The 27,181-nt window shown below is 36.7% G+C and overlaps 2 protein-coding genes across 2 annotated transcripts in view; one reads left to right on the forward strand and one right to left on the reverse strand.

Annotated features, from left to right (window-relative positions):
• LOC106059857 (suppressor of lurcher protein 1-like) overlaps positions 1 to 3,360 on the forward strand; it is a 266,518-nt gene extending 263,158 nt beyond the window's left edge. The window contains exon 17 of the mRNA XM_056031426.1: positions 2,736 to 3,360. Within this exon, the coding sequence (XP_055887401.1) occupies positions 2,736 to 2,917 (182 nt within the window). The 3' untranslated portion in view covers positions 2,918 to 3,360. The remainder of the gene's footprint in view (positions 1 to 2,735) is intronic.
• A 17,253-nt stretch (positions 3,361 to 20,613) lies between these two features.
• Positions 20,614 to 27,181, reverse strand: part of LOC106067654 (small subunit processome component 20 homolog) — a 144,990-nt gene continuing 138,422 nt past the window's right edge. Inside the window, exons 61-62 of the mRNA XM_056031514.1 lie at positions 24,753 to 24,898; positions 20,614 to 20,910 (exon numbers count right to left, since the gene is read on the reverse strand). Coding sequence (XP_055887489.1) covers positions 20,755 to 20,910; positions 24,753 to 24,898 — 302 coding nt within the window. The 3' untranslated portion in view covers positions 20,614 to 20,754. The remainder of the gene's footprint in view (positions 20,911 to 24,752; positions 24,899 to 27,181) is intronic.

Raw genomic sequence — 27,181 nt, forward strand, 5'->3', positions numbered from 1 at the left:
TGACAGAGATACCTTGCTGCTGCTCTATCGGAGTCTAATTCGATCCAAGCTATACTACGGATCCCTAATATATGGAACAGCAAGGAAGTCGTACCTAAAAATACTGGAACCAATACAAAATGCTGCCCTGCGTCTCTGTCTCGGCACGTATCGTACATCTCTTATCCCAAATCTCCATGTGGAGGCTGGAGAACTCCTTATGGAGATAAGAATGAAAAAGCTTGCAATGCAGTAATATAGTCAAGCTAAAATCCAACCCCACGAACCCTGCTTTTGACTCCATATTTAACCCCACAGAGGTAGAATTATACAATCGAAGGCCTAACGTCATACAGCCGTTGGGACTTCGAATGAGAGAACCCATCCAAAATTTAACCCCACCCATTGACCAAATCTCTAAAATAGAAACCCCTTGGCTAATGAATAAACCCAAATTAAATTTATCCCTCCTTAATTTCAAAAAAGAAAATACAGACCCAATAATACTACAAGTCCACTTTAGGGAACTGCAGGAGAGCTACGGAGATTGTGGCACCATCTACACAGACGGATCCAAAATGGAGGGAAAGGTCGCGTGTGCCTGCTCATTTCGGAACAAAACAATCTCCCGTAGACTCCCCGATGGCTGCTCCATTTTTACGGCGAATTTCACGCAATATTGCTTGCACTTATGGCCGTAAAAGCATCAGAAAGGAGGAAATTTATAATCTGCTCCGACTCCAAATCTGCATTGCAAGCTTTGGGGGGGATGAAGACTGACATCCGCTTGGTACATAAGAGCCTGAAGCTGTTGGACCAAATAACAGCCGACCGTAGGGATGTCACCTTCATCTGGGTCCCCTCCCATGTTGGCATTGAGGGAAACGAAGCCGCAGACAGAGAAGCAAAGAGAGCCCTAAATCATGCGGTGTCAGGAACCCAAATTCCCTACTCGGACCTTAGAGAAAGTATTGCCTCTGCCACCTATTGAGAGTGGCAGCACCGATGGGCAGCTGAGACACAACAAACTCAGGCAGATTGTGGCGGATGTCAGGTGCTGAAGAAAGAGTACTGTGACTCTCGCCTCACATATCCATATGTGGAACATATCCTCGTTGATTGCCCCAGATACCAGGATGTCAGGGCGAAATATTTTAGAGCCACTAATTTAAATACACTATTTGATAATGTCGACCCTGGGAAGGTACTGGGCTTTATCCTGGAAGTGGGGCTATCTATGAAGATCTGATTTATGAATTTGTGAACATGCACTATTTACATTAGATTTTTACCAAATATTTAAATTTTTACTACCTTTACTATTTTAAGTGTGAATAGATCTTGATTTTAATGATATTACTGTACAGAATCTGGCCCTTGTTGTTTAGAGAGAGAGGGATCCTTAAGGGACTGCAGGCACGACATGGCCTAAATTGTGCCGATGTGCCTCAAATTAAAAATCAAATCAAATCAATAGAAACTCTTATTCAAAAAGCGTTGATTTCTTCTGAATGTTTTTCCATCGTTTCTTTATGATGTAAGATCTCGGTGATGAATGTTTTTTTATGACAAACTTCTTTCTGCCATGTTTTGTCCTAGAACTTTCACTTTCTTCTCAGAGAAAAGTTTAGGTAGTGTTGCTTTTGCATCGTATTTCACTTTGCTTTTCATCTGGTGGTGCTTATCGGAGTATTACTATACTCGATCATAGCGAGCTATGGATCTTTCCCACTTTTGTATGCTTTGAATCCTTTTGCTTTCGCACAAAACAAACAACCAACAATGAAGTAATATTAGCACAGAACTTTCTTCATGCAGTGGAGAATTAAGATTTTTTTTTTTTTTTTTTGCCTATCTGGAATTCTGGTCAAAGCTCCTGCGCCCAAGTAATATAGCTCAGAAGAAAGTACAAAACAACAAACAATGACGGGAAGCTGCTGAAGAAAAAAGTACCCTTTCATGATTTCTGCAAAATGATGAGAAACTGACAAAAACCCAATCCATCGAAAAATAATGTATTCCATGTAATCAAAAAAACCAGAAGAAAGAAAAGACTTGATGGGAAGTTGAGTTCTAATGTAGGACTGTCAATAGAACTGGAATTCAAACGTGTTGCGACAGAAGTGCTGGACAGATTTCATATGGAGATGAAATGAAAGAAAATGGATACCTTTGGGTTTCTTCTTGAACCATGACAGACTGTGTTATTTTTTCCTGTTTGTATTACGAAATAAATGGCAAATCGCTTGTTCAATGATGCACGAGCACTTTTCATCAACAAACCTGTAATACAATCACCAATAGACGTATTGAATCGAAAGAATCAATATAAATGTTATTGATGTCTTTGCTGCACAGAATGCACCGAGTTAAGCGATATGAATTGAGATTTGTCTCTTGTGCATTATTTAGCTAATAAACAACGGTATGAATTTTGACTATTCTTACAATATGACAAAACCAGATCATTTTTTTTCTTTACATCAGTTCGTACTTTTTGCTAGGTAGAGTGTTGAGCTGGTGCGTAATTCATTTTGTATTATGTTCGACTTCCAGTTCTGTATCGTTGTTTGTTATGACTCGCCAAGTTTGATGGAAAATTATATATACTTAATATGCTCATGTTTGAATACTTGAAAAGTGTATATTCTGGTGTCAAATACTTAGAAGCCAAGTACTAAGAAACCTCTAGTTTATTTACAATGTGTCGAGATATAATTAAAAAAAAAAAAAAAATATTTTCATTTTATTTTTAGGTCCAACTGATGAAGAACAAGAATTTAATTCGAGAAAAAATGACTATGCACCAAAAGAGCAAAAAAGAAATTCAGGGAACAGCATTTACAATTCTTCGGCAACTGCATCTTTAGAAAACAGCATTGTTATTATATCTGCAAGTTTATTATTACTAGATTATAGTATTTTTGTTTTTTTGTGAGAATGTACAATAGTGTACATACTAAATAAAAATTTATTGTGAAAACTTTATTGTGAAATACTTTAGCTTAACAAAGTGCTTAAATTTTTTTAAACATTTTTTATTTACATTTTGAATACAGCAACATTAAACAAAACATTTCATCAGATATGCTAAGATTTTGATGTTTGGAATGTTTGGATTAAAAAAAATGATTTTCTGCAGCTAGCAGAACTTGGTTGCAAGCTGGGAAAAATGGATTTGTTTTGAAAATAATGCATACGTGTGTACATAGATGTTTGTAATATCTTTTTCTATGGAGGACATTGTGCAAAAAAACAAAAAAAATGTAAATAATATTGACATTTGAAATTTGGAACATTTTAGTTTTACATATACATTCTTAAAGTTAAAAAAAAGGTGCTCAAAAAAAAACAAAAAAAAAAAAACATCTTTTTTCAAAATAGAAATATATTTGTTTGTTCTCAAACTTTTTATATGTAACAGATGTCACAATTAGCAATTTTGTAAACCAAAATAAATTTGAAATAGATAAGTTTTGTATGTGGGCTTTGTTATTTCGCATTTAAACATCAGGCATTACATAAAGCCTGGACTGCTTTTTATTGAAGAAAATGTGAAAACTTTTAAAAGTGTAAAAATACTTAATTAAATTATACTGCTTATAGCATTGCTCAAAGTCCAATCTGGGTGAAGATTTTCCATGCCTATAGAACACAATTCTGCCAAAAGTTCAAGCGTACCACTCGACCTCTTAGACAAAATTTCTACAACTATTTGATGCTTTGTTGTTTTTTTTTTAAACTGAAAAAATGAAAAATGAAATAATGCTAGCAAGAAAGAAAAGTGCAGGTAGAAAAATTTTAATTACCTTTTTTTGAGTTAAGGTAATTGATAAGATATTGATGTGTTTTTTTTTTTTGTAGTTTACATATTGTAAAATAAAACAACGTAATAAATATGTTAAATTGAAATAATAATTTAAAACTTGTTTTCAGAGTCACTCATTATCAAACAAACGTTACCTTAAAGTTACGTTAAAGTAATCTTTTCACAAAACGTAAATGGTGAATTGAATTTTTTGAGTAATTAAGAATTGTGAAAAGATTACTTTAATGCAGATTACTATAGTTAACTATAGATAACTATGATCGAGACCATTCCGGGGCGCAGACACTGTGGGCAGGATAAAATGGTCAATCCAGTGTCCCAGTAGGACTATCCTGAAAGGAAATTGAAAAGTCCCCGGGAAAAAGCAGGAGATAATGCCAAAGGCACATGCATCGGTCTTAAAAGAAAAAGAACGCTCTCTTCCTCTTCAGCTAACCCAAACGGGGAGACCCAGCCCGAGGTGACGAATAATCCTTACCCACTGTCGGAGGAAGAGAAAAGGGAAGGGGATTGGAGTTTGTGGAGAGTTTTTCCGAGAGATTTTATCAAAAGATTAATTAGCCAACTCCTTCTAGCAGCAGGACAAGACATATTAGAAAACGAATACATATTAACTAAGACGTGGACAATTAAACAACAAGTTAAAATTTTAGCAAAATGAAGAAAACAGAAATATGCTAACTCAAACGCAAGGACTTAGAAAAAAGAGGCCTAACTACTAGAGGGGCCGAAATAAGCACCCAACAAATGAAGAACCAAATAAATTATAATTGGCGGTAGAACAAAATATAAAAAAAATAGAATGATAACCAACATAACAGACAAAGACGGGAACAAAATATAGGAGAGTGACAAAATAATAGAAATTTTCACAAAGCACTTCGTCAACATATATAATGAAGAACAAGCATATATAGAAGCACAAAACATACTTCAAAAACAATGTAAAACAATACCTCCAACGGAAAAACAAACAGACGCTTAACATTAGAGGAGCTGAGGGCTGCTTTAGACACAACACAAATCCCCTGGCCCAGACGGTTTGACATAAATTCTATAAAACCTTTCCCCCCAAATAGGACCCCTAACTACTAAGAACTATACAATGACATGTTAGAAACAGGACAGACACCTTCCATACTTTAGACCCCCTTTTAAATGCCGACTATAAACTGCTGACCAAAATGATTTTTGTAAGTCTATGACACGACCAGTACTGTAGCAACCCTGAAAAAAATATAGACGAATTTAACCACTTCTTACAAGACATCATATATAACTGTAGACACAGACTTGAAAGCATTGACCAAGAAAAAGCTTTTGAAAGAATCTACCATGGTTACTTATTTAAAATACTAGACAAGACTTTGATAAAATACATTTGCTGGTTTACTTATAAAATCAAACGCATAGCAGCAAGATTCCCATTAGAAGAGAACATTGGATTAGACCTCAGAAAAAGACAAAGCTGAAATTAGAGAATTATTCGTGAAGGCGAGCGGGTCCAAAATAAACATGAATAAATCCTCGACATTAAACAACTCAAAAAGCAAAGTCATAATACAAGGAGAACACTCACGGGAATTTAGGATTAAACGAGGATTAAGACAAGGAGACGCACTTTCCTGCATGCTTTTCAATTTAACACTGGAGAGAGTTATAAGAAATATAAACATAAACACAAGGGGAACTATTACTAACTACTTCAGGAGAGAAAACATGGGTCCACAACCAACAGGGACGATATACAGCCAACCTCTACAATACCTTGCTTATGCCGATGACATTGCCTTATTGGGTAAAGAAACCTCTGACATCGCTAGAGCCTTCATACAACTAGAAGAAGCATCTCGACCAGCAGGACTTGAGGTCAATGACAGTAAAACCAAGTACATCACAATGACAAGAGACAATCAAACAGAGGGTCAAAATATCAAAATCAAAGACCACGAATTTGAAAACGTCCAAACTTTCAAATATCTAGGAAGTACTATTAATTTCAAAAATGACCTACTAACAGAAATAAAAGAAAGAATAGCAGCAGGCAACAGGGCATTTTATAGCACCCACCATCTACTTAAGAGCAAAATGATTTCAAGTAAAACCAAGAAAATAATATACAAAACTATAATAAGACCAGCAGCAATGTATGGAAGTGAGACCTGGACACTGACAAAGACATCAGAAAATTTGCTTAACACTTGGGAAAGAAAAATCCTTAGGAAAATCTATGGTGCCATACAGGATGAAACAGGGTGGAGGACACGCACTAACCATGAGTTATATCAATTATATGAAGACCCACCAATAGTGAACGAAATAAAAAAGAACAGACTACGTTGGGCAGGTCACCTTGAAAGAATGTCAGACAACAGAGGGGCGAAAATCGTATACAGGCAAAAACCAAAAGGCAGGCGACCCAAAGGCAGACCCCGAATGCGATGGATAGATGACGTGGAAGCAGATCTGAAGCAGCTTGGGGTTAGGGCGTGGAGACGAAAGGCCCAGGAGAGATCTGAATGGAAGGATGTGCTAAAGCAGGCCAGAGCCCTCCATGGGCTGTAGCGCCACTGGGATGGGATGGATGGAAATCCTCGATTATGGGACTGGGTAGGTGGGAAATACCCCCAACATCCCCTTTAACCTTAGGATACAAAAAGAAATGTATGAAAAGAAGTATGTGGCATCGTGTGGACCTGCAACCCGGCACACTATTGGAATGTTTCAGTGTATGGTGACAACCATATTTGAGAGAGCTATATTAATAAACAATTTTCCTTGCGTATGCAATTATTCGACAATCCTGGAGTAATACTGCTCCCAGTCCATATTTAGGCATCACATTCTACATTCTTGTTGACATCATAATATTCCAAAACTGGAGGGTTTGTACAAAGATGTTTCAATTCTTCAAAACTCTTGTTTTGTTCATGATTCCATTGAAATTATATATCATCGTATTGGAGCATCTGCTTGACTTGATTGGGAATAAATTTTGCTAGGTAATGAATTAAACTTATAAATCTTCTGATTCCATCTTTACCTTGTCAATAATTGCCTTTATCTTTGTTGGATCTGGTTCTAAACCTTTCTCTGAAGATATGGCCCACTCTCATAGTTCAGCTCTAGATTGTACTCCGTTGCTCTTTCCAGGACTTGTTTCAAAATGTGATCATGATGCTCAACATCTCTACCAGCTACTAGAAATGTCGTCTATGATGACTTATGCTCCTTCAGTACCTTGAAACATTTCATCCATTATTTTTTGGTAAAATTCTGGCGCTGATTTGATTCCAAAATGTAATCGTAACCATCTAATCTATATCTGCCTAGAGGTGTGTTGAATGTAGTGAGAAATGAAGATTTTCTTTCAAGCTTTATAAACCCTGACTTGGCATCGATAACTGGAACATTAATGATCTATCGAGTGATTGCTTTATTGAGATCTCTTTGATCAATATATTCTAACTTTGTCATTCCTGAACGAAACAACCATGGAGCTAACCCATTCAGTAGTACTAAATCAAAATCCATAAGCCTTGCATTTATTGAAGTTTTTCTTCAACTTTATTGCGTAGCGATGCTGCTAAGGGACATGGTGGATGCTGTATGTCACTCCTTTAGCATATTCCTGTATCTGAAGCTTGTACTTTCCTGTCAGTGTTTTCAGCATTTCAGGAAATTCTGTTTGTAACTCGTCTTCTGCCTTGCCTGCTCTTCTGTTGTAGTAGTCCTAAACATTCAGCTGTATCACCACTCAAAAACTACTTCGCTAAAATCTACTACCTCAAACCTTGCTTTCACCTCTTAGCTATTATTCTGAATAAGCAAGTTTTAATTTGTCTTTGAGCTTTTCAAACTCTGACTTAACAAGAATGTTATACCTTGCACCAGTATCAATACGAAAAAATTATGTCTTATGACTTTCTCATCTTTTTTACACGCTACTTGCAGTGCTAATAGGTACAATATTTTCATCACTGTGGCTGTCATCATTAACGATACGATGATACTAGATTAACGTTGCGTCTTTTTTCTGCACATTTGAAATTGCATGGTTCCAATTGCTGCATATTTTCCCTTTTAGTGGTTGTTACATAATTTATCTGTTGTCTTTAGACTTTTGATTGAGTACATTTAGTCTTGATTGCTAGAACTTCTTGGCATTTTCACAGTGTTGCCAATGTTGTTGAGGGTAGCCCCAATTGCTATATCAGGTTAAAGGGGCGATTCGGATCAACAGTATATACGGCGGCTTTTTCAAGCTCATTTTTCAAACTTTCAAATCTTCTTTTGACTTCTACTGGACAGGAAATTGATTTCTTGTTAACAGGCTTATTTTTGTTAAGAAGTTAGGTATCAACTGTCAGAGACCCAGATAGAAGACCCACTACTCGTTTCTGTTTACGCATGTTCAATGGTACGGGTAATTCTCACGATCCGGCTTAGGTTGTCCTTTGGAAATCTCGTTATCTTAACAGTCTCACTTTAGTAGTGCTAATTTCACTTTTTGTTACATTAAAAGTGATTCCATACTTTTGAGCACTATCAAGAAAGCGCTGTAGGTTTCGCTCGTGTGATTCAGGGTCCACACCGCAGATGGTCACATTGTCTACATAAACAAAAGTGTCAGTGAGTCGTATGTTTTCGATGATTTTGTCAATCGTACGGTGAAAACAGACGACTCCAATCGTAACGCCACTCAGAATTGATAGTTTCCCACATGCTTCGAAGGCTGTGAACGGCCTTTCCTCTTCTTTGATGGTATGCTTTTTCAGGTCTAAAGTGCTATATACATCGAAATCTTTTCGGCTAGTTCATCAATTCTGGGCATAGGGTAGGCGTCTAGTAGAGTGAACCGGTTGATGGTTCTTATATGTCATTTGTTGTGACTAGAACTTGTGCTTAGATGGTTCAATAATGTCATCATTATATCTGGAAATTCTTCTCTATCTTCTTCTTCTTATCTGAAATTATCTGGAATTATCTGGAAGACTTTGTAGCCACTGGGGTACAGTTTGGTGACAAATTACTAAATAGGCCAGGAGCCTCGTTGGTTGGAGAGTAATAAGACACAAAGATGGTTTCTGACCATCGAAAGGAATAAACAGATTTTGATGCAAACTTATAAAGTCAAGAATGACTTTGGAGCACAAGTTGTCTAGTAGAGAAAGTTTAACTCCTTCGTATCGTTCATTTTTGAGTCGTATGTTATCGTTATCATGTCCTTGAGTGTTTCGAGATAGATGGGTAGAGGAAGCCAATAATATTCTGTTGCCTGAGAAACATAACGGCCATGTGTGCTTTTTAGCAATGTATCTACTAGGGCTTTCAATTGCATGTAGTTGATGAAAATGGGTATCGTTTGTTTAAACTCAAAGGCTTGCATAGTAGCGATAGCCGACACTGTTGAAGATTTCGATTTGCATACTTTGAAAATGACCCTTTTTGAAGCACTGATTGCATTTCGCTTCCCTTGCGCAAAAGTAACACTTGCTAGCTGATGCATTTACTTCACGTGTGTGTGAATTGCTTGCACTTGAGGAATCGTTACATTTTTCGAAGGTGTGGCCAAAGAATTGGTGAGAGTAGTTGCCGCGTAATTATTTTCCGGCTATGATGATTCATATTAAAATGAGTTCTGATAAGCAGCCTACTCGAATACGTCCTTTAAACTCAAAACAGTCTTTTCAAGAATACGTTTTCGAATGCTGTCGGAAAATAGTCCATTGATGAATCTCTAATAGCCTCTTTTCAGCAGTCACCGCTTTGAAGTTGCAATTTTAGGGTTCTTAATTTCTGCATATCGTTTGACCTTGCTCTTGTTTGCAAGTAGCTAATCTGTGCCTTGCAAACACCTCATTCTTTGGTTGAATGTAGATACTGTCGTGCGCATCTGGTAGGTTATTTTCGTTTGAGCACCATAAGGTCTTATTAGTTCTGTTTCTAAGGATGCGCTATATTGGTGTCATTGTTCTCTTGTTGTGCCTTGAGATGAGTCTCTTTGTGTTCTCTTGGTGTGCCTTGAGATTGAGTTATCTGTGTGGTGTTATTCCCCAGTATTGGGTAAGTTAGTTTATTTTACTATCTTCTACATGTCGTAGCTTAACAATCGTTTCTTTAATAATCGTGAGAATGGCGGTATCAAAGGATTGTGTATTTTTCTTATCTAGGGACGCAGGCTTGGGACTCTGCTGGAGTCAAGTCTGAGTTGTAGGCTTGGTAGTTGACTATTGCCCGTGGCGTTGGGTTGGCGTTGTGAGGCCTGATTGACTATGGCACTGAGAAAGGTGTGCTATAGCCCTTTGAATGTAATCTGTAATTGTCATTGTCATGCCTCATAATATCATATATATCATTAACTCATTAAACCTTTGTTGTTATATGCAATATTGTTATTCACTAGTATACGTTAATATTTGGTTTATTCGTTCCTAGATATTTATTGCATAAATTGATTACTAGACTGTTAGGGGTGCCCAGGCAGACGAGCCAAGGCTAAATTATAACCCCGGCATAAAGTTAAACACTGTTCAGGTGGGGAGCCCGGCGGAGTACATCATACCCTAGATGACAAAAACCCACCTGACAGATACTGTTTAGAGTCTGGAATGCTCTGCTGCTTAAGGTGCCATGGGCTCGATGTCCTATCCATTTCGAAATTCTTACAACTTCACAGTTTTGATTCAGTTTATTAAATTGTTATGAACATTATGATTACAGAGTCGAAAACCAAGTCCGCTTAGAATGGGTTTAATACACTTTAATACAACACATATTCTTACGGACGAGTTACAAGCGCATGTAAACATAAGAACGACAACCGATACAGCATATAATATCAATAACACTTCATAGTTTTTTAAGTGCGGTAGTCAGTTTGTAAGATAACAAGACCGCTCTTTTCTTTCAATTTTGCACCTTGCAGCAACCAAATCAGGTAGGACAGAAACATATTTCAAACATATTAAACATAAATAAATATCAGCACCAGGGACCAAGTTTTTAAATGAGAGAAAGTGGTGAAAAAAGCACCGAAAATAAAGCTCGGCTCGAACCAGTGACCCTGGAAACGACAACACAGTCTAGCGATAACGCACTAAGCGGACTTAACGTCTAGACCATCCGAATGTCCAAAAAAAAAAAATTCTTCTGGTCCAGAATCATTTAGCTCAAGCATAAAAAGTTCTAGCCTTTCCAAGATACCTCAACTCTGTCCTGCCGCATACTTCTCCATAAGCTGATCCATTTCCATTTCCTCGTCTCGTGTCAGTCTCTTTCCATCTCATGCCTAGCATTCTAATGCCACTCCACGCTATTGTCTGGCCTCCTTTTCCCTACAGTGTGCCGGTCAATGGCATATACATATAAACGTCTGTTGACTTGACATTCCCAGGTAATTTAATTTCTTTCAGTAATTATTTTCGTTCCCATGGAATTATTTATATTGCTCATTTGTTTGTCAATACCATGTATACCATGTAAACTTCAGTAACTTATTTGTATGCACTCAGGAAATGTTATAGAAGGTATTGAATATATAAGAATGCATGCTCTTTTTAAAGTTCAAATTAAAGTTTATAGAACTAAAATTAATTTAATTTAATGGGGTCAAATCAACGGTATCGTCATGAGTGAAAGAAATCCTACTGATCTTGATGTGGAACATGTAATTGCTCACCATATCCTCTTTTGCCAATCTTTCAGGTTTTATAGATATGCCTAATTACGAAAATCTACACATATTACCTTCTCTACATTTGCAACTTAATGCTCCTATTTATATGGTTCTGCAGAACTCTAGTGCCACCCACACTATTGTGCCCACAACCGACCACAGTGACATTGGATTGACACTTATTACGTTTTTGAAGTAATGTGTTTTTTTTTAGATGCTGGTCGTTATGCTTTATCGTGCCATTATCAGTATTTCTTGAGCCATTCTAGAGTTTTCCATAGAGGATGACTTTCGGGACTCGATACCAAACTAGCGCAAGCGACCTTGTCTTCATACAGTAGCGTACTCATAACGCATACCTTTTGTTGCTGTAGTGACCTTCTGGATTTCCCAAACTCGACCTGAGTTTAGCGGTCAATGCGTCATCTTAAATTGTGGATCCCAGATAGCATCCGCGAATAGCATATCTCATGAGGGTGGTTCTGATTTTAGTTTTAGCCCTTTGGTAATATTTAGGAGTTTGCAATCAAATCTGTAATGGAGATAAATGGTTTCGGTGGATTTGTCAAACGCGTTGTGCGTTAGCAGTGAAAATAGTATTCCAAAGACGGTTGGGGCCTGGAGATATCATAGTTTAACTCCGCTCTTTATACTGAAACTTGAAACTTTCGTTGAATTGCACTGAACCCATTTAGTAGCTTGGTTGGCCAGGCCATCTCTGATGACTAGATCGAAGGAGTGTCAGCTTAATGAACGCATACGTTTAGATTGTAGTTTATTTTATCTAGATATATTAATATATTGATATGTCAATGTGAATTTGAAACAAACGTTTAAGCTAACATTCAAATAGAATCATTTAATTTTTTTAACAACAAAAAACATTGAAAGTGTTGTTACAAAAGCTCGCTGGGTATTTAAAGGTATATTGCTAAGGGTTTTAGTGAATTGCTACTAGATAAAAAGTATCCCAATGTTCTACTTTGAATGACGGCATTTTAGATGAGGTTATGAAACCAACGAACATATAGAAATATCCAAAAATAATTTCAGAATATTCATGAACAATTATACAAATCTGCTATTAAAACAATATTAAAAACAAAAAACGTCAAAGCAAGATATGATTTAGTGGTCTCATTATTTTTTAAAACATATGTTACACAAAACGACTTTTTTTTTCCTTTAGTGATGTAATATTATTTCAAAATAGTCTAGTTATGTAGCTTATGACGACATATGGGGAACCATCAGTGAGTTATGATACACAAGAAAAGTTTAGCTCGCAATTTCATTTCTATTATCTTCTATTATATTCTATGTCTAGCCAGCTTTATTGCTGCTGAGCTGTGAGCTCTTTTGCAGACTGTGCCAATAAAAAAAAGTGTGCTGTTTTCTTCAGTTGTTCAGCACTGCCGTACAGGAGTTATGTTGGGCTGTAGTGGAACTAACATAGCTCATCCCCTAGCAAGGGTACATTACACGTGGTAGGGATGGAAAAAAGGCTCGCTAAACGTCCGAAACCCCCATCAGCCCTTTTCCCAAAGGGGCCCTACGCGTGGTGATGGTCTCTCCACTGGTATGATGGGACAGCATAGGCATAAGGATGGTTCGGAAGAACATGCAACATGCCAAGATGGGTGTGAATAAATGATCACTTAGTCGACGGGGGCCTCCTGACAGAGAGATCGGTGAAGAGCCAATTTCTTATCCTGGCCACGAGCCTTTTTCGGGTCACATGGCTCATAAAAGGGGCGTGCTTCCTTTGAACCATTTAAACATCTGAACCAGGTTGTTACAAGAAACACTACTGCCCAAGAAAAAACTGAACATCACAGGCTACACACAGTACAGATGCTTTTTCACCAAATGTCAGGGAATTATGACCCTCATAAGAAACGACACACAATCCACAGTAAAACATGTACAGAACACTACAGATCTCGACATGCAAGAAATACTTCTTTGGAGAGGAGGAACTAAGTACACCATCAAAAATTTCTATTGCCCACCATCCTCAACGGCAGAGATAGACCTACAACTACCACACTACACAAGAATCTAATTATAAAATTGTAAATTTAAAAAAAAACATGCCGAAAATAATCTCATGTTTCAACAGTTTTGTGAAACAAATGATGAAAATGATGTTAGACTCTTGTTGTAAACTGAAGTTCGCTGGATTGCGAAAGGGGTTTGTTATTGCTCGTTTTGTTAAGCTTTTAAATACAATTTTATTTTGAGAAACAGGAAGATTCAACGGTTGGCGATGACAAAGCAGGCTAAACTAAATTGTTTTACATGCTAGGCATCTAACACAAATGAATGAAACGAACCTCCGAGTGCTAGGAAAGAAGTTGACTTTCATTGATTATATCATTTTTCTTTTATCGAGATATTACATCTATTTTAAAGAGTTTTACAATCTCACATAACTTGTTTGTTGACAAATGAATTACTGCCTAAGGACACCGATATCTATGCAATTCACATAACAATGCTCTATGAAGAAATTACGATTCACTTCTAAAATTTAAACAAATTAATTATAAATGACAATTATTAAACAAATTTTTACTGATGTTCAAAATTGATTTGCAGGAAAAAATAGATTTACAAAATTATGTCTTCAGTAAAAAAGAATGTAAACATAGGAGGCACACAGTGGCGTAGCCAGGGTGGGTGGAGGAGGGGGGAGAATTTGACAGCATAAAAATTAATAAAAAGATGACATTTTGTTCAAATGCGCCTTTTCACGCATCTTTATATGTGTTTTTCTTAGAGGGGGTGCTGGCCAATATTTAAAAGAAAAAATACGAAAAGGGGGCGGGGCGGTAGGCCAAAGAAGTTTGAAGACCACTGATGTAGAGGTTGGATAAGTGTAGTTTTGCATTGTTTTAAAAGATCTGGGGTGATACCATCGCATCCGGGTGCTTTGCAGACAGCCATGTTGTCTATGACTGAAGCAGAGACGAGCTTCTCCTCCAGTTGGCAAGGGCGTAGCTAGGGATTTGGGGCCCGGGGGGGGGGGGGTGTTGCGTTATTGTTCACCTGAGATAGTTTTTGATGATAGTTTTTGATGTGGCATGATTTAGCAGCATTCGAGGAGGTTGCAAGGTTTTGACACTATTGTCTATTTGTGATTGTATTACTGGTTTGTTGGTGAAAATAGCTCGTGTATCAATGACATCATTGAACAAGCGATTTATGATTCAACAGGTTCAAGAAGAAACTTAAGGTGTCCATTTTCTTTCCAGCCTTTGGAATCTGCCCTTCATCTCCATATGTCCAGCACTTCAGTCGCAACACGTTTGAATTGCAGTTCTATTAACAGTCCTACTCAACTCCTCATCAAATTTTTTCTTCTTCTGGTTGTTTTGATTACAGGGAATTCCCTACCTTCTTTTACTTTTTCAGTTTCTCATCATTTTGCAGAAAGCATGCTTCAGCAGCTTACGTATGTGCAGTCCAGACTTAAGTAGTTTTTTCTGAACTATATTAATGGACCTCAACCAATCGTAAACAAACATTTAGACACGTGATAATATTGATAAAACAAGGAAAAAAAAACGTATCACTTGACAGCCTTTATGGATTGCGTATTTTGTATAGAAGAGATAAAGAACCACGCAGGAGCTTTGACCAGAATTCCAGATGTGCATTGTGACATAATGGGGAAATTTCTGTTAGTTGTTATTATTACATAGAATCGTATTATTTGTCACCAGATATTCAAATTGGGTTCATAAACTTGATGGGCACAAAATTACGGAATCAATTGTTGGTAAAGTCAAGCAAGTTTGTTATTTTTCTCAGGTGCTTGATTCCACCCCATCAAGAAGAGGTATTCCTAATAGTTTGTTACTTGGATGTTAATAATTTTGAAATAAAGAAACATTCATTGGTTACTTTGAAATTTTGAAACCTGATAAGCAACATTATGAAGAAGTCCTGAAAACTCTTAAAGACATTGGACTGGACTTTGATCTGTGCAGAGGTCAAACTTATTGTTACAAATGACAGTGATAGGTAGAGGTCAACGTATGACCCCGGCGAGATGACACAGCAGCGAATGTTCTCTGGAATCTAAAAAAGACAGGATGTGACGTGCCCTCACGTGTTGTTCCAGAAGACGTACTGATCTACGAAGGGGGCAGTGTTACAAATGAACAGTGACAGTTAGAGGTCACTACGTGTGACCCCGGCGAGATGACACTGCAGCAGGTGTTCTCTGGAATCGACATGTATAAACAAAGACAGGATGTGATGTTTCCTCCCGTTGTTCCAGAAGATACTAGCAGTGTTTTTGCAACTATGGACAAGCGATTAGGGACTCTGTATAAGCCAGAGAGTTAATGTGAAAGACAGTCGTATGGAGTCGTGAGCCGTTACAGTCGATACAGACGATGTAAGACGTGTGCGGCTCTGACTCGGTAGACTTGACTACGACTTTGTTCAGCTTTGGGAGACCTGGAGCGACACTGGGAAGTGTGTCGTTGGTCTGTTCTGTGGAATACGGCTCGATGCAAGTTAAGAGATGAATTGCAAGTTGTGAAGAGATGAATCGCAACGAAGTATAGCTAACTGTAAACTGACAGATATTGTACAGTCTTCTACGCTACATGTTACAGTAACGAATTGTTAGAGTTAATAGCCATTAAAGTTATATGAAACTCTGAAAGTTTAGTCGTCAAGTTCTTTGCTGTGTTTTTATTTGTGTGCCAACTAAAACATCTAGCCAGAAGATTCAGAAATACGTAACAATTGGTGTCAGAAGTGGGATCTTTCTGGCTAGAATGGGTTCCATCAAACTTCTTATTGAATTTGACATGAAAGAACTTAGACAAGAGCTTCGAGAAAGAGGTCTACAGCTTAACGGAAATAAAGAAACGCTAACAGCACGTCTCAGACAAGCCCTGTTGGAGGAAGATGAGAATCCGGACACTTGCCAATTTGAAATTAAACCTAATATGACGGAGCTCCTGAGAACTTTGCAATACAAAATGAACGGTGAAAGAGAGCATTAAGAAGATAGAATCAGAAATCAACACCAGATTTTCTTCATTTAACCAGTTGATCAAAGTCATGAATGAGAATGGAATAGCTACCACGCCCAACAAGACAGAAGAACAAACAGATACGATAAAAGATCAAACGAGAATCCTGATGAACGAGCTACTGAACATTCAGCAGTATCAGATTGAGTCGACAGATAAAAGAGCTACACCACTGATGAACAGCGAACAATTGTCCAACCAAGAATGTGGCGATACAGACAATCACGATAAGGATGATTACGATGGCTTTGTGCTGTCTGTGACTGTAATAGCAAACCAAACGAATGTGGCCCACAAGAAATAAAAAGAGACGGTAGCTGTTACTATTTCAACGAAAAGCAGAATGAGACCACTGAAGAAACAATAGAAGAGACCTATAGTTTGACCGAAGCTTCAGCTACAGATAGACCTGATACCTCAACCAGCCAAACAGATCAAGACAACGTTGGGTCTGCGTCCAAGCCTGTTGCTGTTGGCCTTAAAGACTTGTCTATCTGCTGGTGTCTGCGAGAGGAACTCGATGTTTGATTACTGCACTCATGCGTTTGACAAGAACTGTACGTACGTAGCTTTGCAAGAAGACTGTGAATGCCAAGAAATACACCAACAAGCTCTAGACTTAACAGAAGCTTGTACAGCTATCAAGGTAGGCGCTAGAAGCCCTGGTGAAAGTCAAGGAAACACAATAGAATCTGATGCTGAAAATGATGGACCTATGCACGTTGAATGTTATCAACCTGCCCCACAGTCGAGTCCTCCAGACTCGGATGAAGGTGATGACGTGTTTGACACCTTGCCTTCAAGTGGACTTGCAGCTTATTCGCAAAGCACCCATCGAATAATAATGCTGAAGCAGCTTGTTAGATCAACAGTCTTGATGACTACAGCTATGAAATGCAATACCTTCCTATGTGCTATGTAGCTGCCATCAGCATTGATTGACAAGAAAGCAAGACAACGACATCAACGCAACCAAAGAAATATCAAATGGAAGAGGCGGAGAAAGCGACACGTGCAGAGTGCAACGTGGATGGCCCAAACAAGATCAAGATACAAGAACAGCCCTTCTCCCACTGATAGACCCCCACCTGCATTGATGAAACTCCACAGCTCATGTTAGAAAACAAGCCCACCACTTCTCCCACTGTAAGACCCCCACCTGCACTAACGAAACTCCATAGCCCATGTTGTTAGAAAGATTCTGTCCGGGACCATAAACCAAAGAAGAAAGCCTTACGAATCAGTTGAAAGTGTGAAGCCACTAAAGAATAATCTAAGAACATTCCTTATTAGAATAGGTTTGATGAAGTATAACAGAGGTTTTAGAAGAACGATAATCAAGTCAGAAGCAAGAAGGACAGAACTAGTGTAAGATGCCAGAACTGTGAAGTTAGTAACCATCTGAGATAGAACTGTACAAATAAAATTGTACGAAAAGATCAACCCAACAGGCATCGTACAAACCCAAAGTCAGTTGCTGTTGTAAGAAGAGCATGTAAATATTGCTGTACTGTGATGAACCTAGTTATCTCAGAAGAAGCTGTAAAAAGATGCTTGAAAATGTAAAACTCAGCCAGTGAAGCACGAACTCGTTAGAATGCTGATGAATTTTCTCGACAAGAGTGCCCAATGTCGTCATCTGAAGGTCGATGTTTCCATACCAAGATTGATGAAAACATTTGTGAGGAACTGCTGAAAAATGAGGATTTGGCTCCCATTCTTCTATGGAAAGAAGATGGACAACTGCCAGATTGAAAGAACATCTCTGAGAAGGGGGCAACCACCAAAGCTTCCTACTTGATCGTCGATCGATTTCATCAGTATCGTGGTTAACAGATTTAATTAGGGGGCGAACAGATCTAAGAAGGGGGCAGTGTTACAAATGACAGTGATAGGTAGAGGTCAATGTATGACCCCGGCGAGATGACACAGCAGCGAGTGTTCTCTGGAATCGACATGTATAAACAACGACAGGATGTGATGTTTCCTCCCGTTGTTCCAGAGGATACTAGCAGTGTTTTTGCAACTATGGACAAGCGATTAGGGACTCTTATATAAGCCAGAGAGTTAATGTGAAAGACAGTCGTATGGAGTCGTGAGTGAGCAGTTACAGTCGATACAGACGATGTAAGACGTGTGCGGCTCTAGTAGAAGAGAAATGTGTACGACTCGATGCAAGTTAACTAGGGTAGAGTTAACTGGAGTGGACTACTGTCGTTAAAGTCTATACAGCGATCTACAGTGGACGAGCCGTTACAGTCGATGTAAGACGTGTGCGGCTCTGACTCGGTAGACTTGACTACGACTTTGTTCAGCTTTGGGAGACCTGGAACGACACTGGGAAGTGTGTCGTTGGTCTGTTCTGTGGAATACGGCTCGATGCAAGTTAAGAGATGAATTGCAAGTTGTGAAGAGATGAATCGCAACGAAGTATAGCTAACTGTAAACTGACAGATATTGTACAGTCTTCTACGCTACATGTTACAGTAACGAATTGTTAGAGTTAATAGCCATTAAAGTTATATGAAACTGAAAGTTTAGTCGTCAAGTTCTTTGCTGTGTTTTTATTTGTGTGCCAACTAATACATCTAGCCAGAAGATTCAGAAATACATAACATTATGATAACTCAGCCGCAATGAGTGGCCGTCTGTCTAGCCTGCAGAAACGTCTTTTAGACAAAGGCAACATTTCTAAACTGTGATAATCAATCTCTCAACCTGGCAGCTCTTCGTTCTTTTTTTTTGGAACTGCACATGAATTGTTCAACTTTTTTTCAGATCCCCCCCCCCCCCAGCTGAGCCAAACTGAAAAAAACTGGAGCCTAGAGTTTAAAAAAGTAGAGGTTCTTAGGTGGTTTTGCAAGAGAAGAAGCTATGTCGTCAGTTTCCTTGCATCTAGACAAAATCATCACGCTATTGGAGAATGTTTCTGAATCAACAACGGAAAGAATGGACACTAGAAGCAGTGCACAGAATCTTCTTGATGCAGTGGAAAATTATGAATTTTTTGATCATCTGGAATTCTGGTTAAATCTCCTGCGCCTAATCAATATAGTTCAGAAGAAACTACAAAAAACGTGAACTGCACATACTGCTGAAGAAATTAAAACCTTTTCATGCTTTTTGCAAAATGATGGGAAAGGGACGAAACTAATCACCCAATCCATCCAAAAAGCAAAAGAAGGTAGAGATGCTATGGATTTCCAGTCCAGGGGAGTTGAGTTCTGATGTAGGACATGTCAATAGAACTACAATTCAAACGTGTTGTGACAGACTTCACATGAAGGACAGATTCAAAAGGCTGCAAAACCATGTCTTCCAAGACCTCTTGGAGTCTTTGGATGATGACTGCTGAGGAAGCTGGCTTCATATGGTAATGATGTGTGCTCAAACCTTGCAAACTTTATCGGAATATCTTATCTTATATAATACAGACGCTACTTCAAAAAAGAATACTGCCACTTCCATTGCGTCGTGTGATAGATCATTCTCAAAGCTCAAGTTATAAGCACAATAACAAAGAAAGGCATAGCATGGCTTTACTGTTAGTGGAATCACAAATACAAGACAGTATCGATGTAGATGATGTAATAGATGCCTTAGCTGCACAGAAAGCACGGGTTGGGGCACTGTGGTAAAAGGGTGTTCTCAAAGAGTTTCTTCAGCACTACTTCTCTCATCAAGAGACATTTTCCCTTCTTCAACTGCATATTGATACTTTACTTCCACACATTCATGGTCTCTTTTGTTTTCAGTGTTCTTATCAGGTTTCTTCTTAAATGATAAGGATGATGAAATAAACTACCCTATATACCAAGTTACTTCCTGAGAGTAACACAGCACTAGTCAGCGAAGTTACTCCTTGAAATTTTAGAGTAACCCTGCACGGAAAAAGTATTTACTCTGTGTGGAATACATACAACTTATATAACAATGTGAACAGCAAGATTACATGACAGTGACGTAATATTTAAAAAAGAGGACATCAGCTATACTCACTACGCTTTTGATTGTTATGTCATGTTAATTGTGTTTCATATTACTGGTACAACAAAGTTACTCAACACATCTTTTTAATTTATTTTTTTTAATTCACTGACAAAACATGACAATTTACATATTATTTCATTCATTAGCTATAATGGATTTAAATTATTGAATCAACATAAAAAAGTATAGCACAGTGCAAATATATTTATTCATAATCATAATTAGTCACTGTCCACTTGCATGTTGAGAATGGACAGCTTACTCTTTTTCACTCTCTGAAGTGGCCTCTTCTCAACAATCTTCCGCTTTTTTGATTCTTTCTTTTTCAGATTATGTCTAATCTTTTTCCTGGCAGCTACATCTGGAAAGGTCACAGCCTAAACAGATAAGATAAAAAAAAAATGGTAACAGTCTAAATGTCAGACAATATCAAAATACTATAACAATATAATCATATAGATGAAGGAGGCCAATACCTTACATAGAATATATAATCATTTAATCTATTACAAGTGCATCACTAATTTTTCCACATGCAGTGTAAGAAAAAAAATAAAAATCAAACCAGTTATTTTCTGTTTGCCTAGCCCTAGGACAACTAAGCAATTTTCACTGTCAAATTAAGCCAAAGATTATTTACCGGTATTTGCAATTTAAACCCAATGTTTTTGAAAGAAGACATAATACAAAATTAACAATTCCTGTTTGCTCCTAACTTACTCTTTTTTTTTTACCATGTAGATCTAGATCTAGACCATAAACCTTTGGCATCTGAAGTACTATTTCATTAAGACTATCTTCATCTGAAGTACTGTTTTATTTTAAAATTATGCCTATCTTATGTTAAGAGGAAGGTCAGTAATTTATAATTGACATTAAGATTTAGATGGACATATATTATAGATCTAAAGACTAACAAGGTTACAAAGACAGTTTGTGTGGAAACACAAACTCAAAATTGGCCCCCGAAGTGGTCCACCCAGGCAGGCTTCAAGATTTTCAGAAAGAACATCCGAATGAAATTATATCAAAGACAAATGAGAGATAAGAATGGAGAAAGAAGGTTGACAGATCTTGTGTAGTGCCCCAACGGTCCAGCAGATCAAAGGATAGGTGCAAGTGAATGCAAAGTTAGATGTGAACCTGGCCTAACTAATTCTCCATTCAGACCGTGTGGTCTGTAGGGCAGATGATGTAAAGTTCATCTGTTTTTGTGGCCTATGGTTAATGAGGGTGTCATGTGGCCAGCACAATGACCAACCGCATTTACTTTTTCCCAACTAATGTCAGGTACCCATTACAGCTGGGTGGATTCAGAGGCACCCAAAGATTCCGAAGTTGAACATCCCAGTCTTCACTAGGATTCAAACCCGGGACGCCCCGGTTCAGAAGTCAAGCGCTTTACCGCGCATCCCCTGGCCTAACTGAAGTCTTATAATTGATGTTTACATCATCGAATAAGAGATAGATCTCGTATTGGAATCCTCAAAAAAAAAACTACAAATATTTCCGCAAATTAAAAAAATGTTCAAGAACATGCCATTTACAAGATTACTGTTCGTTTTAAATTAGGTCTAACTTATAATGCATACTAAATAGCTTTTTCTCTTTATAGCCGTTGCATCAGAACTTTGAATGGTCTAAAATATTGTGATGTTGGATTTTCACTATCTTTTCTAGTTTACAAGATCTAAATGGGACGGACGGACAGACATTTGACACAAAACTAATAGCGTCTTTTCCCCTTTCGGGGGCCGCTAAAAATCAAACAAATTCTGTAGATTTAAACTTTGTTTTTATACTTCAGTTTTTAAGCACTTTACCTTTTGTGCATAATTTCCTCTAATATTAATGACACTCTGTTAGCTTAGTCGGTTGAGCATCAGACTTTAATCGAAATGTCTGATGTTCAAGTCCCCAATTGAAAAGGACCCAAAAAAAAATTATAGAGCCTATCAAATATTCTGAATAAGAACAGAAAAGCAGAAGAATATAGCTTAGGGAAGAGAGTTGTGTGGGGGCGGAAGAGAAGTTATACTGGAATTTATGGGCTGGTCCAATTCAACTTAAAGACAAACAGACACAAAAACTCTTTTGTCCCCCTGACAATAAAATCATTAAATAAAATTAAACTATCTGATATAAAATTATGAGTGTCTGGTGTGATTGTATATTTTAGTTTTCTATAGTTTTGTTTGGTGTTATGCACCCTGGGCATGCTACCCTGCCTCATCGTGGTGCCTGGGTGGAAATGGTCATGAGAGGGAATGGCTAAGCCAAAGGGTAGCAAAACAAGGCTCCCGTGGGAGTGCCTAAGAGGGTGCGAGAGCATTCTCATTGCATTGTGCGGGGATGTAAAAGAGCTCCCGCAGCAATGTCAACTTCCAGGCATCACCCTTCAAGGGGCCGTTACATAAATGGCATGTCCAGCATGGTTAGCCTGGTAGATTAAAGGAAAATGACAGGGGCAGGAAGGGAGGCATCTCTAATCCGCGAGTCCGGATCCACCGGAAGTGAACGAAAAATCAAACTCTAAATTTAACCAACCGTCAGACTGAGTGGTGTGACGGTGGAACATCACTCACTTCAGGCCGGTAGAAGGGAGCTCTAGTTCGCTTTTGCTGGCCTTAGAGTTCCAAGTGTGATGCACAACTCTACATGACATTTCACAAGGTGTAATGCACACATTGTAAGACAAATTTCCTTATGGTTAATAAAGATTATTATTATTTTGTTAGAGACAACCGAGTAATCATTCTCTTGCACTGCCAGGGTCGAGTTTCATTAAAGGGAAACAAAATTCATAGTAGTCTCTTTATCAGTTTCCACTGAGGAATTTTCTGGTGATGTGGCAGGTCTGCAGCAGTACCATATTGCCCTATGACAGGCAATGAGAATCTTCCTAGGAATGTTAAGGGCCTTGAGATCTGTGAGATCAGTTTTATTATCCCCTAGGTTGATATAACAATGGGTATATTGTTATTTTAGATAACTTCCATAAATGCTTAATCCAAGCCTAGGTTTCCCATATTTTTGTTGTTTTTACAACTCAGTTTTTCTTAACTTATGAGATAGTGGTATTACTATTATTATAATTATCATTAAATATTAGAATTAGCAGGCCAAAGGAATGCATGTATGGAGCATTTGGAGGATCGATGGCAAAATCACAATTTATAGCCTGGGAACGAATGAAAGTCGGTGGGTAACACTAGTAATAATATAATAATTACTGATGATGAAATACTTGAGCAAGGGACTTTTGATATATTTATGTTCAAACAGGGGAATGTTCACTTTCGCAAGTATTCACATAAACAAACTGAGATAATAGAAAATATTTTTGTAACAGCATTAAAAAAGTAACAAAATTTAATTAGTTCAATAAAATTTTAAAACACCTAATAATTGTAGAATGGCCACATAGCAGTGTTTCTACATCTAGTAACTAGGTTACAGATAGAAATTTTCTAAAAACTTGAATAATTTAATATACTAAATTTTGATTTGTAGAATGAATAACTATTTGAATATAATAATACAAAGTATAAAAAATCGCCATTGGGAACACAGAAATCAAATGCAAATTAACCCCCTTGCTAAGATCAATTTGAAAATTTGCATATTCACAGATATGGCTAAATATGTAGGGCTTCATAGCCTTAGATAATTGAACACATTATGTCTCCAATTTAACAATTATTTTTGTACCTAAAAAAAACATGAATCAATAAAATATTTTAGTCAATTAATTATTTTAATTTACATCAAATAAGGAAAATAACTTCTACATTATTGATAGTTGTAAGTGTGGAGTTCTTTCCCATAGAAAAGCTTTCTTGTTTATTTTAAAGGATTTTTATATTTTGCTTGTTGATCTATTTTGGTATTTGATTTGAATGCATCTTAATATTTTCTCCAACAAAATTTACATCAAATAAAAAATCCAAGACCTATAACATTAAAGATGAATGCTGTAATGATAATTTTGTCATAAGAGTCACATCAATAGATATTAGCTGAATGAGAATCAAAAGAAATTCTCTTGCTTCAAGATAAAAATGTGTAGATTCACATTTCCAAACACATTACAAGTAAAATAAAATCAAAGAAAGCTACACCAAAGAGAAAAGTTGAATAGAGACATTAAGAAACTAGGTAAATTTTAAACTATAGTTCAAATCAAAAACAATATTCATAAATTAAACTTTTTGCTTACCTCCGCAGCTATTTGTCTTTTTCGATTTTCTTTTTTTTCCATCCTGTGCTTCAAAGAAAGAGCATAAGCTGCAGTAAACTGCTCAACTTCTGTAGCTTTCTTCAAAAGATCACAGACTTCAAGGGCTAAACTTTTCAGTTCTTGCTCTATCAAAATGAAATAGAAATTTTAAGTTGAGAAAACTATATTCATTATCTTTTCTTTATTTGGACCAGTTAAAAAGGCATTAAAAAGTTTTGACAATGTGTTCCATCAGATATATTACTAAAAGAAAAAGTATTTTCTTTATAATCAAGGGAGTCACAAGTCATTTTCATCTCTGCTGTTCCCATGTTCATTCTTGATGTTACCAATCTTTTCTTTTTAGTTGCTTTTTCCACCTGACATTGTGGTGCTTTATTGAAATGTGTCCATCAAAGCATTTGATAAGCAAATCTCCCAAAAGATTGATTATATTCATTACTTTCTTACAGACCTCTTCTTTTCTGTATGTTCTGTTTTTTTTTTTTAAGACATTTTTACCACCCCCTGAAAGGGAATAGCCGCTATTAGTTTTGTGTGGTCAGTCTGTCTGTCTTGTTTAGATCTCGTAAACTAGAAAAGATATAGAAAATCTGACATCATATTTTAGACCTTTTGAAGTTCTGATGCAATGCTACTCTTTTCTTTTCTGAAAGAGAAAAAATGTAATTTTTAAAATCGACTATGCAAGCAGTTTTTTCATAAAAATACACCATTTTTACAACTATTAACTATCAATAGTAAAAAACACAAGAGACTATTTGGTAATAGAGATGATCATTTACCATATTTTTAACACATTTATGCAAGCTGTTATAGATTTTCTAGTTTCAAAATTGTATTTCTAAATCAAGTAACTACTGTCTTTTCTTTTCTGAAAGAGAAAAAAATTAATTTTTAAAATCGACTATGCAAGCAGTTTTTTTCCATTCATTCACAAAAAAAAAAAAAGTTTACTTTTTTTTTTAAAAGAGAAAAAATCTATTTAGTATGCATAAAAGTAGAATGTAATTTAAAACAACAATTAATAAGTAGTGTTTCATATTATATTGTGCACTACAACCCATAACACCGAACTAAAGAAGAGTTATATTTGTTGAATGAGAGATTGGCCCTTTACAAAACAATTAGATAACCATTCAATAACATCAGTTAATCCAGGTTCACATTTAACTTCACTTTCACCTTTCCCTTAGTTTGTTGGACAATGGGGCACCACACAAGATCTGTCAACAGTCTTTCTCCATTCCTCTCTGTCCTTTGACTTTGGTACTATTTTAGTCACTGACAGGCCTGACCATTCTTTGATACATAAATAACTAGCTTGTAGATCTACAAAAAAAAACTTTTTTTTTTGCATAATAATAATAATAATAATAATAATAATAAAAAAGTCCAGTAGTGAATACTATATTTGTCATTTTTGCTCTAATTGAACATCTTTATCTTATTTCTTATAATAGTGTAATAAAAAGTGTAAAAATCATTTTAAAAATTTGAGACTGGAATATTTCCATTAAAAATATATCTGTAAGATTGGCAGATTAGCAGATATGCTTAGCTTTTTTGCATAACACAAAACAAGATTACAAAGAGACGGTCTGAAATGATATGAATGGACCACAAGATATTATGTTGGCTGTCTGGAAGTCAAAATGTTCTGATTGCTTTAGAGATGGTGAAAATATTGCTTTCAGCCTTAAAGTTAACTCAAGGAATGCTCAAAAATTGGATGAAAATTTTGTATTCTTTTGTGTGTGTGTGCGTGTTTTGTATCTCTACTTTGTATGATATTCCATGATTAAAGATTAAAAAAAAACATTTCCATGTTACTTTAGGCTTATTGTTTGTTTTTTTTTGTTTAGTATGTATACAAAAGTTTATTTTAAAAATAATTGATCACAACTTTGTAGGTTTATAAAGCATATACTTCAAAATTGTAATATGATGCTAATGAATGATAACTAGCGTGTAGATCTACACAAAAATTCTCAAGAACAAATGTTAAATAGTTCTTTTACCTGACAACACAAGAATCAATAAAAAAAATTAACCAATTAACAATTGGTAATTAATTATTTTGTTTGGTATCTTGAACAAGGGAAAGAAACTGTACTTGACAGATGTGGTGGTATAAGTTAAATTAGTCATCTTGAGAATTTTTGAACCCTGATTGAACATTTTTGTATGCATTTAAAAAACGATCATGTAGGCCAAAGAAACAGATGACCTTTACATCATCTGCCCTATAGACCACAAGGTCTGGAAGGGGCACTTTTTATTATGTAAACATTCACCAAGATACCTCTTTCTTCCCTCCCTCTTTCACAACTGGTCCAGACAAGTGATAGTGCATTGAGAAGGCTAAAAGCTAAACGTAAACAATTGGTAAAAATATTTCTATATGT

The sequence above is a fragment of the Biomphalaria glabrata genome, chromosome 6, assembly GCF_947242115.1.
Source record: "Biomphalaria glabrata chromosome 6, xgBioGlab47.1, whole genome shotgun sequence".
Taxonomy (NCBI): domain Eukaryota; kingdom Metazoa; phylum Mollusca; class Gastropoda; family Planorbidae; genus Biomphalaria; species Biomphalaria glabrata.